Source organism: Cygnus atratus, chromosome 17 (genome assembly GCF_013377495.2).
Source record: "Cygnus atratus isolate AKBS03 ecotype Queensland, Australia chromosome 17, CAtr_DNAZoo_HiC_assembly, whole genome shotgun sequence".
In the NCBI taxonomy this organism is placed as follows: domain Eukaryota; kingdom Metazoa; phylum Chordata; class Aves; order Anseriformes; family Anatidae; genus Cygnus; species Cygnus atratus.
Genome location: NC_066378.1, coordinates 5,410,598 through 5,428,777, shown reverse-complemented (window position 1 = coordinate 5,428,777; position 18,180 = coordinate 5,410,598). Strand labels below are relative to the sequence as shown.

The 18,180-nt window shown below is 43.8% G+C and overlaps 2 protein-coding genes across 10 annotated transcripts in view; one reads left to right on the top strand and one right to left on the bottom strand.

The window, feature by feature from the left end:
• On the bottom strand, window positions 1–17,471 carry KLHL22 (kelch like family member 22). Of its 6 annotated transcripts, none has more exons than XM_035556807.2 (8): window positions 17,363–17,465; window positions 16,338–16,448; window positions 8,176–8,428; window positions 7,084–7,249; window positions 5,150–5,868; window positions 3,818–4,010; window positions 2,170–2,403; window positions 1–1,158 (listed from the first exon to the last, which is right to left on the bottom strand). In XM_035556807.2, the coding sequence occupies exons 3-8, from the start codon at window positions 8,400–8,402 to the stop codon at window positions 781–783; spliced, it is 1,917 nt and encodes a 638-aa protein (XP_035412700.1). In that variant the 5' UTR covers window positions 8,403–8,428; window positions 16,338–16,448; window positions 17,363–17,465; the 3' UTR covers window positions 1–780. The 6 variants fall into 6 exon arrangements, with proteins under 6 accessions (XP_035412700.1, XP_035412698.1, XP_035412703.1 ...); XM_035556805.2 differs by having other exon boundaries at window positions 8,176–8,445; window positions 17,363–17,459; XM_035556810.2 differs by having other exon boundaries at window positions 8,176–8,445; window positions 16,347–16,448; window positions 17,363–17,459.
• A 142-nt stretch (window positions 17,472–17,613) lies between these two features.
• MED15 (mediator complex subunit 15) overlaps window positions 17,614–18,180 on the top strand; it is a 31,094-nt gene continuing 30,527 nt past the window's right edge. For all 4 annotated transcript variants that reach the window (XM_050714137.1, XM_050714136.1, XM_050714135.1 and 1 more), the window contains exon 1: window positions 17,614–17,786. In XM_050714137.1, coding sequence (XP_050570094.1) covers window positions 17,719–17,786 — 68 coding nt within the window. In that variant the 5' untranslated portion in view covers window positions 17,614–17,718. The remainder of the gene's footprint in view (window positions 17,787–18,180) is intronic.

Sequence of the window (18,180 nt, the reverse complement as noted above, 5' to 3'; positions counted from 1 at the left end):
TTAAAAGAAAAAAGTTCTGACAAGGATTTATTAATTTACGCTTCTGAACAAATGTGTCTGACAGTTGAATGATGAGATTGCCATATTCTGTACAGAAAGCTTTTTCTAGAAGTCTTCTTTCCACTGTGTTGACAGAACCTGCAGTATAGAAGTTCAGGAGTGGGTGTCAGTTCACAGACTCTAACCCAGTTATGAGGATGGCTGCATGCCCAAACGAAATGGAGGTTCAGACCTTCTTGCTACTGCTTCTGTATGTTCAATCTTGCTGAAAACCCAATCAGGCTGTCTGACACCTGGCACAGGAAGGAGACACTCGGTCTTACCTTCCTGAGTTAAGCTGGCTAGGTTTTATTACCAAAAAAGAAAAAAAAAATCAAAAAAAATCAAAAAGCTATTTCAAGCTAAAAGCTGGAAGGAAAGCTAGTCAAGCTGAACCTTCTGTGCCATTTTTTCTGTCCATGCTGAGGGTTGAGAGAATTCTCCTTCAAAGGAAAAAAACTTCTATACTTTAACTGGGGGAAAATGGCAGTTCTGTGTTTACTTTAAAAATGCTGCTTTCCAGCAGGTGGGCAGACACTGACTGTAAGTGGCATTTTGTGCAAAACACTTGCAGGAGAGCAGATATTGACTGTGAATGGCATTTTGTGCAGAACACTTATTTTTCAAACTTTTAAATATGGATTTATATATATATATAAGAAAGACATATAAAATCTTTAAATGTTTTCTCCAAGCCTTAATTTCCTCATCCACTGGCAAAAAAATAAATACTAAAATTTTCTAATCTTCACTTGAATTGTCAAATTCCTCCCAGTCTGATACACTCATGACTTCTGATGGAAGGTCAAGGTGATACTTCATGCGGTCTGCATGCCATTCTGAGAACCACTTCTCTGTTTCCATTAAAATAGCCCTGGGCAAAGTGAGGACACAGGCAGCCATCCCAGAAATATCATCCTCCAGCTGCGGTCCATCCTCCCAACAGTCTCTCTCTGCATCATAAATGTGGACATAGTCCATGCGGATTCCTCTGTTGTGGGATCTGCCTCCCAGGACGTAGATCCTGTTGTCTAAGACAGCAATACCTGGCTCTCCGTGCCCCGCAGGAAGTGGACATACATTTGTCCACTGATCAGTGCTTGGCCTATAGCAGGCAACCTGTAAAAAGAAAAAAAAAAAAAAAGATTAGTCAAAATTGAACTTGTATCTTAGTGATTGAGCCTGGCCGTATGGCAAACTATTTACGTAGCCATGTGATACCATCAGCCTTTTGACAGTGTTGATAATGGAGGGAGCATATCACCATGCAGTAGAAGTACAATGCTCAGTGGAAAACACTGTGCGTGGCTGCCATATAGCTCTGAATCACAACGTCTGACCCTGCTGCTGTGGGAACAGCTGTATGTCATTGAAAAAATGTATACAAAAGTGAGAGATGGGGATGCATGCTAATACAAGCTCAGACATACTGCATCTGTTTGCATTAGGAAAAAATGTGCTGGAACATACAAACATGACAAGTCTGCTAAACTGTCTCTGCACCATATGTTGGAAAGTTTTAGACTTCATTGGGTACCTCCTTGGCTAACTCCATTTATTTGTAAGCACCTTTTTATCACTCAGATATACTTTTCACTTGATTTAATTCTATCTTCATTGGCATTGTAAGAGCATTTACATTTTTTTTTTCTTTTCATGTCTCTAGCAGTTCTAGATGCTGGAATAAGACACAAGACAATTCTCTCCAGCTGTCACTGCCCGTCAGGTACTGTATATTTAATTGCATTATACAATTGCCATCCAATCCATTCATTGCCCTTTCCTTGGAAAAAAATGTGCATGGGAAGACAAGGTAAAGGAAATTCAGTTGATGTGCTAATTATGGGGTGCATGCATGCCAATGAATGATATCCATCAAAGATGTTTTAAAATTGATGGGAATCCTAAGTGCTAGAGCTTTAATGTTGTGTGTGTTGGACAATGCATTCAAGACTGACAGCAGTGAATAAATCATTGCAAGTTCTGCGGTTAAGTGGAGGAGAGCTGGTGCTATTGCTGGGCAGCCAATTTTACTTGTGTACTTAGTAGGAGGAAGACATTACATCAGAGTGCAAACATCCGTAAAAAATTGCCTCTTCCAAGAAAGACATAGGTGTGACACGCTCTCACCTGGTGAACGTCCCTTCTGTAGCCAGAGTCATTGTTGCTTCCTCCAATGACATAGAGTTTTCCTAGCAGTGCAGCCATGCCATGCCAAGCACGTCTCTCTGGACCGTCTGCTAAAACGTCCCAGCGGTCAGTCTTTGGATCATAACATTGCAGCTCCTTCAAATAGTCCTCTCCTCTCCTCCCACAGGTAATATACATCTTCCCATCGAGTGCTGCTCCAGCATGTGCATATACCTGTGTCACCACGCAGGAAATCAATAAGTTGAGGTCTGCATTTATGTATTTCTTCCAGCTTCAAAGTATGGAATAGACATTAAGGGGGTGACATTCTTCATGACTTATGCAGATATTAACATCTGGAAGGATTTTCTGTTTTGTTTTTTTTTTTTTTTACAGACAATTCCTTTCAAGGTGATTATGCTGAAAGTGTGTATTTCTTAATTAATTACACTAGAATTTCCAAGACTTCCAGAACTGCAGTGGGTTGTCATTCTTTATTGTTCCTTAATTAGAAGATCATTCATACAATTACTTTTCTCCCTTGTCTACTTGGAAGCCTTTCCACTGGAGATTGTTCTTATACAATCAATGTTTTCTGCAATGTGATATATCCTACTTAGTAGTACTCAATTGGATCTTTATATTCCCAGCATTGACATATTTATTGGTTGTCACCTTGTGCAAGCTGTTTGTCTTCTGCCTCTGCATCCCCTTTGTAAAGTGGTAATATTTATGTTTTTAAGGTGTCCTGAGATTCTCAACTGAGAAGCATTATGAAATCACAAATATTATTTTGTGTTGGTCACTTGCCCCAAAGCTTTTAAAAGGTTTAGTAGAAATCAGTATAGTTTCTTGAAAGATTACTTAGGATCTTAGCTTTCTGCCCTAACCAAGATTGTCAGTTATTTGTGTTTATCTTCCTCTTTTGCAATCTGAAAATGAAAATTCTTGCCTTTACTAGCTATATTAGACCTTAGAACAAACTTTTCCATTCATAACCCCCCATTCCCATGTTACTACATCATTTCCTGGCTCCTGGGGTCACAACTGGCAATTGCTGTTTTAGGAGGATCAGTGGTACTGGTAACAAAAGATAGCTGTTCACTCTCATATTTCAGATGAGTAATAGTTTCACTTTAGCTGATTGAGATGTGATTGTGCATGACATAAGCTATTGTCACCAGAACTTGTTAAACAATCTCAGTTCTGTGTCCAAAAATGAAGTAGTCTATAAACACTGAGGTACCTTCCTACTAAGGCATGATTTCTTCTGATCAGGAACAAAGCACGTTGTCAGGGCTGTAAATGAGAAGCTTGTACTACTGTGACTCATAGGTTACCTGCCCCAGGAGGAATGGACACTTCCTGTTCCCAGTGGTTGTGTGTTCAATCTTAAATTATTTTAAGGATTAATACAGAAGAGGTGCAGGGAAAAACAGAAAGAAAGCAGGAAAAATAAACATTAAACCTCAAAATGGAAGTTCTATATTGTTATTCTCCTTTTTTGGTATTTGTTTATTCTGTATACAGAGGCTACTGCTTCCCATCTGAATATCAGCAAATTGAAAGCTACACAGGAGAAAAGCATCTAAAAAGATGAAATCAAGAATTGGGGAACTTTAGTGTCTGTGGCTAATGCACTCCTTACCTCCTTCTTCAGAGGTGTCACATATTCCCAAGTGTTGCTTTTAGGGTCATACCTCTCCACTTCCCTCAGGTCTTCATGGTAATCTCGGCCTGCGACAGCATATATATAGTTGTCCACAACACAAACGCTGAGGTCAGCATGCTCTTGCTGTAGGGACTGGATCTGGAACCATTTGTTGTGTCGTGGGTCATACCTTTTAAATGAATGGGATCAAAGAAAGTTATTCATACAGCCAAAGAATCATCGCTGGGATACAAGACAGCACCACACGTGGGTTACTGTACTGTCTTTGGTTGAAATTGAGCTCAGCTGTAAGTGGAGTGAAATCTGGCATTGTCAGCATTATATTATTAGCAAAGTTCCTTTAGTCTATTTTTAGAAGATGTATTTTAGCTGATACAATCATGCTATAGAAGCCTAGGGTTTCTATTATCTTACACCACAGAGTTGTCAGGTATATATCAAAATCTCTGCTTGCACAAAGCCATTCTACAAGGTAAAACATTCTAAAAATATCACAAAGACTGAATCTGGATCTTCAAGAGATCAAGAGGGGCATAAGCATTTGGCAGCTTCTTTGATTCTTTTCTCCAAATATGTGCTGCTTCAAGTGAGCCTCATGATTATTTTTCAGATAAAAGTATATCTGGTCTGAAAATTTTAGCTACAGTGACAACTGGTTTTGAAGTGAAACTATGTGTGCCACGAAACAAGGGCAATTCAGCTAAACCTAGTAAAAATGATTGTTATAAAGACAAAAAGGCTTATATCTGTTTTTGGAATGTAATGGGCATTAAGATCTAAACTGTTCCTTTCTCCTGCTCTTTTTCCTGGCACAGAACTTAAGAGGACCCTGGAATGCTGCTTCTGTGCACAAATTTTCTCAATAATCAACCAAAAATAGCATTTTATTTAAAAATCCTTTTTGATAACTAACTCCCTTTGTATTGGGATGAGAACTCCATACAGAGGACTTCTGGGAAATCCTAGTTCAAGAGCATCTAGACAATCTAGGATTCTGGAGAATCCTAGTTTACTGCTTCCCACACCTTTAATACTTCCCCCTTCCGACAAGGAAGAGGTTACAGATAAAACACTCTAGAATGAGTAGCTGTTTCTACCCAATCAGGCTTGGCTTTGTTATGTAAGCACTGCTGGAATCTTCGCTATGATGCTCATTTCTTTATTTCCTGGGATTTCTTTCAATGACAGACTCCTGTTCAGCTCTTATCTTTTTGCCAGCAAGCATACAGACTGCACTAATGGCTTACTGCCTCAGAGATGGGCAACGGGGTGGAAATTAGAATAATAGCAGGATTATCCTTATCTTACCTCCAACACCTTGACTCTGCTCGAAAACCACTTACATTGTTGTCTCCGCCAATTAAATACACAAAATTATTGAGAACAGCAATCCCCTGGTTGGACATTCTGGGAGCTAGTGCAGCTGTAAAATGCCTCCACTCTCCCAACAAGGGGTTCAAATACTTGGCTTGATCACTGAGAACAATGGATGGAGTAGAATGCATCCCTCCAAATCCCACTACACACTGGAACTCTGATCTCAGCTGTGTCTGGGAGCTCTGAAGCATTGGCTGAAGACATTCATTCTTGTGGTACATTAGTGCATCTGCGACTGTATCTTTTAAAGGACATGGACTTAATTTGTCATGAAGCCTTTGCAGGATCTGGGGTTCCATCAGAGGAAAACGAACTGTCTCAAGCAGCTTAAGGGGCTCCATCAGGGAGACCTGATCTGTCTCCAGTTGCTCTGGGGAATAATGGTAAAAAAGTGCCCCATCATAAACTTCAAATTCATAGTTAACCTCCAAACGGTTGCTACTGAGAAGGGAGTAGACCTTCTGCAAGGGTAGCTGTCGATACACTTGTGTCCTTGAGAAAGCTGCAAAGTTCTTCAAAATGTAGGAGTCCAGCTGATCGCTCAAATGTCTCAAGTCATAGTGGTCAGCTAGTCTGTATACATCGAGGATGTTCTCTTCATCCACCCATGACATTAGAAAATCACAACAGAACTTAATGACTTCTGGAATCTGCAAGAGAAAGAGAGAAAATCTTTCATTTCAGACACCATTTGCCTTACGCTCAAGAGACATGACAAAAGCATGGATGAGCAAGAAAGTTGTCAACAAGAAGACTGCTCTTCTCACAGTCTGACCACCATGTTTACTTGTACCCAATTCACCTTTCTCCAGAGAAAAAGAACAACTCAACATGGGTATGTAGGTAAATATAACAGATCTAGCCACACTGTACTGCAAGCCTTTGAGTTTTGCTTCAGGTGCAGCAGCAGCAATGCGTCCTCATGGGCACATGGGACACTGGACACAGCCAGGCTGCCTGGTGTGTTAGCACGACACCAAGATACAGGCTGCTCGGGAGGCAGTCATGTAAACAGAAAGCACGAAGGGCATGGTGACAGCCAGGCTTACAGCTGCCTCTGGAAGTTGTTCTCTCAGAGCACTACAGACATGGCGTATCAAAGACTAACTATAACAAATATATCTGCATCACTCAAGAGCACAGGAAGTCATTTGAAAGGAAAATTAGTGTTTCATATTGTCTTCTGAGAACAATCTGAAGTTGTATCTGTCAGGAGGACTACTAGCAAACAGAAGTAACTACTGTCCAAGAGCCTCTCTGCTAACAAACCGGTGCTAAGTGTGCAGAAATCAACCAAAGCACCCAGAAAGTTTAAGATTCGTACCAAAGCCTGTGCAGCAGTTAGTTGCAGGGGGAAATTAGAGAAAAAAAAATGCCTTGAATTCACAAAAACTCTGCACTTCGTGCAGAAACCATGGTGGCAGGATTTCCTGTAGTGATGAGGTCAGGGAAGGTTATGCGCCTGTGGACTCAATCTGGGGAAGATCTTGGCAGGCTTGAGCAGCACAACAGTTTCTGAGCTGCAAGCTCTGTCCTTTACCATAGGTCAGAGGTATACTATTCTAGGGAAGCTTTCACATGCTGATCAGTGTAAGTGAGCACTATATAAAATAGTCCTTTGCATAAAATGGTTTGTAAGCGATAAAACCACTAGCACAAATAAGATGTGAAAGCACTCATTCATTGTTCCAACCCTTCCATAGTTATTTCCAGTGGATACAGCATCCCTAAGGGATTCTTCTTATTGGAACCATGCTTTCATTTACCTCCTAGCCCTCCACCCAACCAGATACGCATGCTTTCTGTTTCTTTCATTCTCACTTTTGTTTCTTGCTTCTTTTTCGTCCCATCTCCCAGTACCTCACCTGAAGCTGACAGGCTGCAGCTAAGGTTTCCTGTACAGTGTTCACGCTGAGTTCCAGCTCAGAAGTATAAATGAAGTTCAAGATTTTACACATTGCATTGTAGGAGATGCCATGAATATGGACTTCTTCTTGTTCCATCTCTCTCAGTCCTCCTGCAAACATTCCTCTGTAAAAAGAGACAATGAGGCGTGCTATGGCAGATTTGCATTGAAGCTATATTTTTTAAGTTTGCTTATCTCATGCTGTCCTGAGAACATAACAAAATATTCAGAAAGATAAATCCTAGTCAGACACTTCTATGGAATTACCTCTTCTCTAAGTCAGTGGTATAAAAAGTACAGGTCTTTAGGACCTAAGAGAGTAATGCCCCTCATTCTGTGGGAAAACAGTGGGGGCCATCTGAAAGGTACGGTTCACAGCTGAGGGATTTAAATACAGACCCAGAACATAGGGGTAATCAGGGGGTAAAGGGAGACACTCTAGGGATGGGAGAAGAGAAAAACAGAGGAACTTGAGTCCATAGGAGTTTTTTTCTAATCTAGAGCAGTTCTCGCAGTTACAAATTTGTCAGGATTGCTTTGGGATTTATATGTTTACTCTATGAAAATAAATTTAGTTTAAGAAACTGCTAGTCAAATTGACCTGGGGATTGCCTTGTTTAATGGATGGCAAGGCACACTATAGGCATGTAACACAGGAATGACCTAGTCTGAGGGACTTCTTGTGTATGAGGAACCGATCACCACATTGGGCAAAGTCTTCCAATGCTACAGATATGTTAAAAGCCAGCATTTATGCAGAAGACACATATTAAGATAGCCTCTCCTCTTTATATACCTATAAGCGTTATAGGCTGTGATTTTAGTGGAGGTAAGCTCATTGTGCACTAACGAGAGTTTTATTTCTACAGAGACATAATAGAGAGATGAATAAAGTTAACCTTAGTATCTTGAAACCCATTCAGCTCCACCTTATTGGTCTAATTTTACATCTGGAAGCAGTATGCTAAGTGTGCTACCACAGAAGATTTGGATATTGCAGTTTTGTGTTGCACTCAGACACATGCTTATTACTGCTATATTGGAAATGTACCTGAAATAGTCGCAGGATGCAGCTAGCAGTATCCGATGAGCCTCAATAGGTTTCTCTTCTACCACCAGAACTACATCGAAGAGGATGCTGCTGTCTCGAAGAGATACCAAGCCACTGAGCAAGGCCTGAGAGTGCTCTGCACTGCGGTATGTGTTGCTGGTGTGCTGCTGAAGGGAGGACTCAAGTTGAGCTTTGTGTGGCTGAGTCAGCTCCTGATCCTCCGCCATCCCAGGCAGAAAAGCTCAGCCACCAGCTGTAGCAGAATGAAATCTGTGAGACGACAGAATCAGCAAAGGTTTGTGCCTTTTGCTTACAAATGGTCCTCTGACCCCTGCCTGTCACAGTAAATAAATCAAATAACTCTTCAGTCAGTGGAGAGCTATCAAACACAGCTCTACCCTGGAGAAATTATTCTGAATAATGATTTTGGAAATAGAAATGTATACATCAGCATACCGAACTGACAGGACATGGCATTGCAAACAAGTTTACTTAGTCTTGGTTTTCCAGTCCAAGAGTATGTAGCATCTGGGGATTTTTTTTTCTTAGCAAGAGTTTCACTTCCCAGCCCATAGCCAGAACCCCTTGTTTCCTTTGCATTTGTACACCATTTATAACAAAGAACAAATCTGTCACAATTTTTGCCAAATTCCACATTGCCTAATGTCCTCACATAACTTTGCTGCAATGCAAACTGCAACTTCAGTCCTTCTCTTGATATTTTAATGCAGAATCTTAGTGCTCATCTCTCCTGTTTTTTGCTATTTTCCTTAGCTGAGCACACTTCCATTCTCTAAAGTACTATACGAAACTATAGGCTTTGAAGTGAGTTTCTTTATTGTGACAACGTCAAGCTAGCATCCACAACTGCTTTTTACTTCACTATGGATCCCTGCAGAGAGAAGGTATTTCCTTTAGCATAGGCATTGTAGAGGGCTCTCCTGTAACTCTTTCTACTGCTGCCATTGACACAGCAGGAAGGTCCCTACAGCATATGGGGAAATGCCTGTAAAAAGCTAGCTGTAAGTCATTGTTTCATGTCTATGGTTAAGCTCTCAAAATCTCATGATTTCTCTCTTAGAAATCCTGTAATTTACCCTTTCAGGAAAGCATCCTGTTAATTTACCCCTTCCATTGTCTTTGAAGAATGTGAGATGTTGTAGCAGTTAGATCTCATAGACTCTATCCAGTTGTCAGAGCACTCACACGCACACACATGTGAAAACACACGCGGAAAAGGAAATACCTTAGCTGATATGGCCACTTAAGGCACAGTTATAATAGCCTCTGCTCAGTAGCTCTGGGAAATAGCTTAGTGGCATGGGGGATAGTCACAAGGGCTTATCAGCAGTCAGAGAAGCAAAAGCTGAACAAACCCAACAAATCCAAACAATGAAGAAATGAACCCATTGTTTAATTGTGCCAGCCATGGACAGTGAATGCAGCGTTAGAAATCTCTCAAAGTGCTGCAAAGTATTCTGTGTATGGTCAGCGAGGAAGGAGCTGTATGGATGGCACAAAGAAATACAAAAACATTTATTGTAGTGCCTGAAGGAAGTTACCCTACACTGTCCAAAACAAAAGGAAGCTAGGTGGCATTGCATGGTGTGTGGGAAGGAAATTTTTTTTTTTTTTTAATAAATATATGTTAACAATTGTCTATTTTTTGCTAGTAAAACAAGGACAGCAAGCTCAGAAGAGGAGCTCTGATAAGACTACCTTCTAGGAAGCACATTCAGGTCGATTATACAGGGAAACTATCCATCATCAGCTGAAGAGATGAGTAATGGATTCTTTTTCATTACAGGTAGACACTTTTCCTAGAAATAAGATGATTGCTTTTAAAGCAGACAAAACATTACTGTATCACTAGATTTGCTCCTGGGGAATACCAAAAGTGATGGATTGAGACAAGGGAGATAATACTGTAAGAAAGGCAAGTAAAGGAAGTGAAGTTTATCTGAGTTCCAGTTCTAGATATGGACTTGAGTTATCCCACAGCTACTAGCAATACCTAAACAAGCCAGCCCTTCTAGCAGATCTGTGGCAAGCCCAGTGTAGTCAAATTTAGCTGCTGGGAGTACAATTGAACCATCCTCCACAACTGATTTTTGGCTAGTCAACAGCTAAGCCTACATATTTGCTAGGCTCTGTCTTCTGAATTTTGGCAGTCCCTACTTCTTGTTCTCAAATTCTGCCCCTGGATTATATTTTGGCTCTCACTGCTGAGCTGGACTGTCCTCAGGGTGTTCACCCATGCAGTGCTGTCCACCAACACAAGAGCTGCCGTGCACATTTGCAGCACAGTGTCACCATGGTATGGACGTTCACCTCTCTGGAGCTACCTGTGAGTACTCTGCCATCCACAATTATTTGCTGCTAAGTAATTTCAGATGTGTTGGTTGATTACTGAGGCTGCTGTGGAAAAAAGGTGGATTACTACTGATGAGGTATAGTGTGTGGCCTAAAACTTGGCAGCGCTCAGAAGCTCTTTTTGTACGTGTATACATGACATTTTTTAATTACATTGCAGCTACTCAGAAAAGCTATATCCTGTTATTTGTAGGTACCTGCTCTCCTAAACCAGGCTTCAAAGCTCAAAGCTCAGGAATAATTATGTCTATTATCATAGTTTTAACCAAAGGTAAGAGACTACTCTAGAAAAATTCTCCCTGCTCTGATTTTCATGAATTGTTGCCCACTTATAAAATTAAAGATGGACGTTGACAGTATTTATCTATGGTGTCTGACAGACATAGGTGGTTAAGTCTTATTCTTTGATCCAAAAGCCAAGGAGAGCCATTAAACAGTGAGTGGGGGGTGGCCAGCAAGATTCGTTTGGCTGATTACTGTGTGCCCTCAGCTTCATAATAGCTGTACGAGAGGCAGCTGGGCTTGGGTGGGTACAGTTATGAAGGGCAGTTGTTGAAGCAAGGTTAGTGGGAGTGTGTTGTAGGCTCCTTTGAAAGAAAAGTGGGGGTGTTTTGGCATTCTGCTTTTCTAGATTAAGCGCGGTGTTGGTGAGTTGATAGTTTTGTGTACCTCTCTGAATGCTGTGCTGACTATGAATTTGCTGAGGAGGGGAATCAGTGTTAGCACAGTGTCTTTTTTTGCAGGCTGTGTGGTCTAACTGCAGTCTTTCTACTGTGTGCTTTGTGTCTTTGTTACTGCCTAAAAATCCGATAGCCCAAACAGTGGAAGTGTGCTATGTTGTGTGTGGTGTGCCAGCTAGGTGTGGGGAATCACTGCTCATGTATCTAGGAATTATTATGCCTTACAAGTGTCTGTCAATCTTAAAAATAGCCAGAAACTCTACTGAATAACTTCTGTATGATTTTAACTGTAAACAATTTAACCCCATCTCCTCAAAACTGTATTTTGTTCAGTCTTTATTTCCCTTTTTTCAAAAAAAAAAAAAAAAGTTAAATGTAATACAACCAGTACAGCTGGGAATGAAGGGACAGAACAGGTTTGTTTGGTTTCCTGCATGCCACAGAAATCCTTCTATTTATTATTCTTCCTTCTTCACCGCTCAGGAGCTTTGCTGCCTTATAAGACTGGAGACCCCCTTTTCATAGGCTGGCATATCTGCCCCGAGAAGCGAAGGAGGTGTAGGCAGTACCTTTCTTCTATTGCAAGTGCACAGCCCCTGGAACCATACAGCTGAGTTCCCTCTGGTGTGAGCTTCTCTACCATCAGCTTCTTGCTTGTACAATGTTCTTGTGGCCTCTCTGTTTTACTTCTGTTATTGAGAAACTTGGTCTGTGACTGAGCCAGGTTCTTAGAAATCTAATATTTTCTCTTTCCTTTCCTCTTGTGCAAGTTTATCAGTGCTGGGCAGCTGCTAACAGTGGGATTTGGGGGCTGAGTGCTGCAGGACTGACCCAAAGGTGGAAGGGATGAGGAACTATGCTGTTCTTCTTTAACAGTAGCAAAGATTTTTTTAAAAAAAAGTATCATCTCATGTGTTGTGGGATGTGGCTCCAGAAAAAAGGGAAGGCAAGTCCCTGTTCCAAGCACTTTGAAACTGCAGAGAAAATGAGCCTAGAGATTTTTCTTATTTGGCTGCACAAAGTGTTTGAGACTGCAGTTATGCTGGTTTATGCTCCTCTTTTAGAGGACATGGGTTAGTGTGCTGACTAATAGTGGGGTATTACAATTGAATATCTAGTATGTAAAGAGGAAGGAAATGTATGGGGTCAGTAATAGCATGTGTGCTTCTGTAGGCAATGCTAATGTAGGAAGACCTGCTGTTTGGTCACTTCACATCAAAGAGATGAAAGAACAAAACAAAAAACCTCCATGGCCTCAAAAAATCCTCAAAACAGAAATCTCAAAACCCCAAAGGTACCTAGAAAGACATGACTGCTCTTACTCGATAGACTGAAACTTTCTATGTTTTGTGCTTGGATTCCATTTAGAAACCAGGAGAAAGCAGCCATGCCTTCCAATGGTGGATACAGAAGAAGCATCTGAAGGAAATTAGTGTTTCCTGGTATTTCCTAGACTATATTCAAAGCTCCCTGTGTCACTCATGGTCTCTAGTAATATGCCGTGGACACGGGAAGCTAAGTATCCTGGTGGCTTGCTGATAGCTCTGTGTGATTGCTGTGTGTTCAACTTCCATTACCACAGCCTGCTTCTGCAGAATACTTGCATGAAAAAAGTATGAGTCCAGTGAGGTTTCTGATTACTCAGCTGAAGTAACTGTTTATCAATGAGAGCTGTGGCTTGACGTTTTATCAAAATTCTGTCTCTGATCGATGACAGATTTGCCTTCACACTAAAGGTTTGTGGCCTATGACGGAGGAGGTTGGCACTGCAACAGGAAGAACTGAGGGAATAGGTTGTGGTTTGATCATTCCACTGGCAAAACGGTGAGAGACTGGTGTGCTGGCTTGCTCTTGTGCTTGCTGAAAATCTTCATCTGTTCAAGAGCACAGGGTACAGGAATGGAGGAGCCCAACTAGAATGGGGAAAGGAAAAGTTAAAGGCCCAGTAAACTGTAAGCGGTATTGGAGAAGTCAGTGTCTCTCCCACCTGGAGTTTTGAATGCAGAGCAATTGTAACACCAAGGTGTTTGTGTGCTGCTCCAGTAAAGAACGTTCTGGGGAGTGGTAATTCATAGGGCTTACAAGGTACCCCTCCTGAGCCTGAGAGCAAAGTCCTGCTTCCCTAAGATGTACTGTACCTGGGAGCACCTCCTAGCACCGGGTCTGGGCATGTCCTGGGCACATCCCAGTGCCATTACAGGTATGTTGAGCCTTCAGCCCTTGGTGAGATATGCTGTGCACTGATCGTGCGCTTTAAGCACAGGGTAGGTTGCTTTATGGTGCTGCGTCTGTTATTGGTATTGCAGGGTATGACAGATCCCTGAGTATGTATTCGCTCCTTCTGTGACTAGCATCCAAGTCAAACAGTGATGCTTACTAGCGTGTGCTGTGGGTGGTGGTTTTGTTGTTGTTGGTTCTGTACAGTTGTGCTGACAGCCCTGAGGCTCTACTGTAGAGAAATGGCTGGGTATGGGGGGAGTATCCAAGTGAGTTTCTATGGAAACTCAGACATTTTTGTCTTGAAGAGCTTCTGGCTGTCAAGTTACATCTCTATACAAGGAGGTGTCTTATGCAGATTGTGATATTTTCCTGTGCATCAGCTGTGCCCAAAATAAAACAGAACTTGCTGGTGTTGGATATCCTAATCCTGTTTAGTTTACTGCCATACGGACAGTTGGTTCAAGCCCTGTGCGGGGTCTGATGCTTTCTTAGAATTGTGGGATAATTCAGGCTGGAGGTCTCTAGACCCATCTCCTGCTTGAAGCAGGGAAAACTTCAAAATCAGGTCAGGATGCTGAGAGCCTTGTCTTGTCAACGGTGGAATAGCCATCCTTGGTGGTATTTAGAAAACCGAGTGCTTGACCATCCGACTTGTTTTTTCTTTATTCCGTGCAAATTTCCATTCCTGCAATTGAACACTCACCTCCCATCCTCACCTGTTCACTACAAATAGGAGTCTGGCTCTTTTTCTGTAACAACCCATTACCTTGAAAAACAGCTACTGACTCTCTCCTTAGCCTGCTATTCTCTGTATTGAACAAACCCAAACCATTTGATGATTTTGAGTCTTGCCTTGCATGTGCTTGTATCTCCTTGGACCTGCTCCTGCCCTGTAAGGTGGTCCTCCGCTGAACTCACAGGCTTTTTGTTTGCTGTGGAGCTCAAAGCTGGGTATTGTATTCCAGATGTCAGCTCACAAGCACTGAGCAAAGGGGAAAATAATCATTTTCCACAACCTACTGCTGTGCTCTCACTAACAGGCCAACGTGATGCTGGCTCCCTTTGCAGGAAAGAGGCACTGCTGAATCATTCAGCTTGCTGCCCTTCAGGATCCCCCAGCTTCTTTTCTTGCAAAGCTGACTTCTAGCTAGATTTGTCGCCAGCCTATACTGATAAGTAAAGTTAGTCTGACACAGGTGCATGACTTTGCTTTTACTGTTGAAATCCATGGTTCCTCTCAGTCCATTCTTGCCGAGTTCCTCCCACCATTTGCAGCTCTGTGCTCATTCTTGCAAGCCAGCCTCAGAGTTTTTTCTAATGCAGAGCAACCAGTATGGCATGTCGATTGTGATTCCAATGGATCATACCCGTTGAAGCCTGAGTGTGTTAAAGGAAATGTAAAATCCATTCCCTAAGGCTTCCCACACCTTCATCTCTCCCAAGGGAGTAGGAAGGATCTAAGGATCTAATTAGGATCTAAGCCAGGCTTCAGCTGACGGTCTGACAAGAAAGCAAGATACAAGACTAGAGCAAAATACTAGTTATGCTGACTATCAGGGATTGCAACTGTAAATAGGCAGAACCTGGCGAGGTACCAGAACTTTAACAGGGCAGAGGGCACACAGACAAATAAATCAACTAGTCAGGGAGTGCGCAGAGCGCAGAGAGTGGAGGCAGCTGGGTGCCTGCCAAAATAGTTCAGAAGACAGATGTAATACCACAAACGATGTAAATTGAAAAGTAAAACTATTGTTCCATTTAACTGGAGTGCAAATACTGGAATAATTAATCAACTACATAATAATTTGTAATGGGCACTTGTAAGTTTGTTCACTACAAAGACAATTGAGTGTACCATTGTGTAGAAAAGACAAGCCAATTTCATGCTTTTTCAAGACAATTGGAAGAGGGGAGGGCTGAAAGAAAAACAGCAGCTTTGCTTAGCAATACTTCTTTTATAGAACTATCCCTCTGCATGCAAAACTGTGCAAAAAAAATATTCTTCCTGAAATACCTTTCCACTTAAGGAACCTTCTACAAGTTGGGGAAATCAACTGAACATTTGCTTTTTGACTGAGGTCCCCATAGAAAGAAAGAAGCAAAGACATCTGGTACCATAAAACACCTCAACATCAGTTCTGAACACGCAGCGACCACAGGTATGCTTTTGCTAGGTCTGTACACACCATCTCTCTTTAAGTCACCAGTGGAAATGTGCAAGCACATTCCTCTGAGCTGACTTTCAGTCATTTTCAGTTTCTAGCCTTGGTAGTACACTTGAGGTGTGGGAGGAAACCTAAAGGCGTGGCTTGGGAAACGGCTTCTGCAAACCACGTCGTCTCGTGAATTTTGGTATTCATTCCTTTCAGAAGCAAACATCTGTTTGTTTTTTCAAGCTTATTACAAGGTGTTTCTAAGACACACTGAAAACAAAACATCTCATTTAAAATGGATATAGCAAAACTTCCATAAAATGTATCTCTATTTATATATAAATATGTGAAAAGAGGTGCCCCCCCAGCGTAATCTAAAGAGCATGAGCTTTCTAACTTGAATATTTTGCCTTATCCATGAATTGCTAACTTCTTTCTTTCTTGCAACTTACCCAAATTCATGGAACTGATAAGTGATGTATTTTGGGGAGGTGACCTATGGCCCGAATGCTACCAAGGAGAAATAGTAAGGAACATTAAAATGTTTTCTCCTATGGCTTTGTCATCTCTAAGAGTTTGGCGATCTCTTGCCACTTTTTTTCTTGTTACTAATCTCGGAACAAGATTTGCTGGATACACTCATGTTTATCTTTCAATAGTAATGTTCTGGTTTGGATGGAGCTGCTGCTTGTGTTTGAAGGAAGGAGTTAACCAGCTATGCTCACGCAGCACGTACCTGTCCCACCTTAAAAGAAGTGGCCTCCCATTAAGGCTCCAGCTTTCTCCAGACTGGGCAGGAAGTGCAGTCCTCAATGTTTAGTTCTACGTCCAGAGAGATCTGGCAGGTCTGTAAGGGATATGCTTTTTTGACCAAATTGTTTTAATTTTCCCAAGAACTCTCAGGAAAAAGCTCCAAAAAAAAACAAACCCATAACTTTTCCATAATTTGAAGAATGACTTTTTTTTTTTTAAATAAAGCTTCCATAGGATCAGGCAAGTAATAATGATGCCAGAACTGCCAGCCTATAAATTACCCAATGCTCCATGTCCTGTGAATCTTGAGACCTGGCTAGTTGGCAGGGCTGCTTTGCTGAGCTACTTCAACCACATCATGAATTTTTAATTGTCAAAAATACATGGAGGAAAGTGGGGGGGGAGTAATTCTGTGCCAACTGCAACAATTAAGGGACTGGGGGGAGAGCGAGCAGAGGGCTCTTGCACCATGTTCCATGCTCGGCTTTCCATAGGAAATTAATGCAAGCAGGAATTAATTTGCACTATTCACCGTGTTAGTTGTTCCTGCGGGGACCTGGGGTTTTCCTCCCCTCGTAACTTAAACGTTGTCATATCGGGAAAACAGAGCAGGCGGTTTTACCGAGAGGGGAAGCTCCCTGGAGTCTCACACCACCAGGAGAAGCGGTTTGGCTCTCGGTCAGCCGTGCGCTGGGGGGCTGAAGGAGGGCTCAGGCGCACCTCTGCGCTGTTTTCCCGTCCCCTGCCGGTAGCTCGGCCCCCACCGGCCCCGGGCTCGCCCCATCCCGCGGAGGGGGGGGCCTCGGTGGGGCCGCCCCCGCTGACCTCGGTGGGGCCTCCCCCGGGCACCGGCAGCTCGGCTCCGACCGCGGCCTCCCCGGGGGCGCTCCGCAGCCGGCGGGGCCGTGCCGAGGCCCGGGGCCCTCCGCACTCCCCTCAGCCCCGGGCCGGGCCCCCCCCCCCCGGTGCCGCCGCCCCCGTGTCCCCCGTCCGCCCCCAGCCACCTACCGGGGGACAGCGGCGGCCTCCGCCAGCGGCTTCCGCCTCCGTGCGCCGCCACCCGGAACCCGGCGCGGCCCCGCCCGCCCGCCGAGGGAGGGGCGGCGGCGGCGGCTGGGGCCGGGCCGGGCGGGGGGAGCCGCAGCCGGGGCTGTCGGGGCCGTTCCCGCGGAGAGGGGGCGTGCGGCGGGACTACAACTCCCGGCGTGCCGTGCGGCGGCCGTTCTCGCGAGACTCGCGCCGGGACTTCATTTCCCTACAGCCCTCAGCGCGCCGGAAGCGGGGGGAGAGCCGCTTCCGGGTCTGGCGTGTGGCGGAGCGGTAGCGGCGGCTGAGGGGGAGCGGCGGCGGCGGCGGCGGCGGGGATGGACGTGACCGGGCCCGAGACCGACTGGCGCAGCACCAACTTCCGCCAGAAGCTCGTCAGCCAGATGTGAGTGCGGGCCGGCCGCTGGTAGGCCGCGGGGCTGCCGCTCCCGGAGCTCCCGCGGCCGCGGCCCCCCCCGGCCCGGCCCTTCCGGCTCCCCCCGCCCCCGGTGCCGGCTCCCCGGCCTGCCCCACAGCCGCTGCTCCTGAGCTTTTTGTCCGGCAGCGCCCGCAGGGCGGCTACGTTCGGTTCTGTGAACCCCCCGTTATAACCTTACGTCTGACTTCTGTAGCGAAATGGAAGTGTCAGTGACTGAATTCGTTAGTTATCGTGCTTTTGTAGGTCTAGAACAACTGTCGTAGTCGGTATCTACGTGATAGCGTAAAGGTTGTTTAAAAGCAATAAAGTTCAGCTTGTTGCCTTCTCGGTCATCATCTGTGAAACGATCGCTTTACTCGAG

Coding starts and splice junctions, on each gene's coding strand:
- KLHL22 (XM_035556806.2), bottom strand. CDS start 8,402: ATGGCGGAGGATCAGGAGCTGACTCAGCCACACAAAGCTCAACTTGAG. Junction 2,404..3,817: donor TGACACCTCTGAAGAAGGAG/GTAAGGAGTGCA, acceptor GTGGTGACACAG/GTATATGCACATGCTGGAGC. Junction 1,159..2,169: donor ACAGAAGGGACGTTCACCAG/GTGAGAGCGTGT, acceptor TTCTTTTTACAG/GTTGCCTGCTATAGGCCAAG.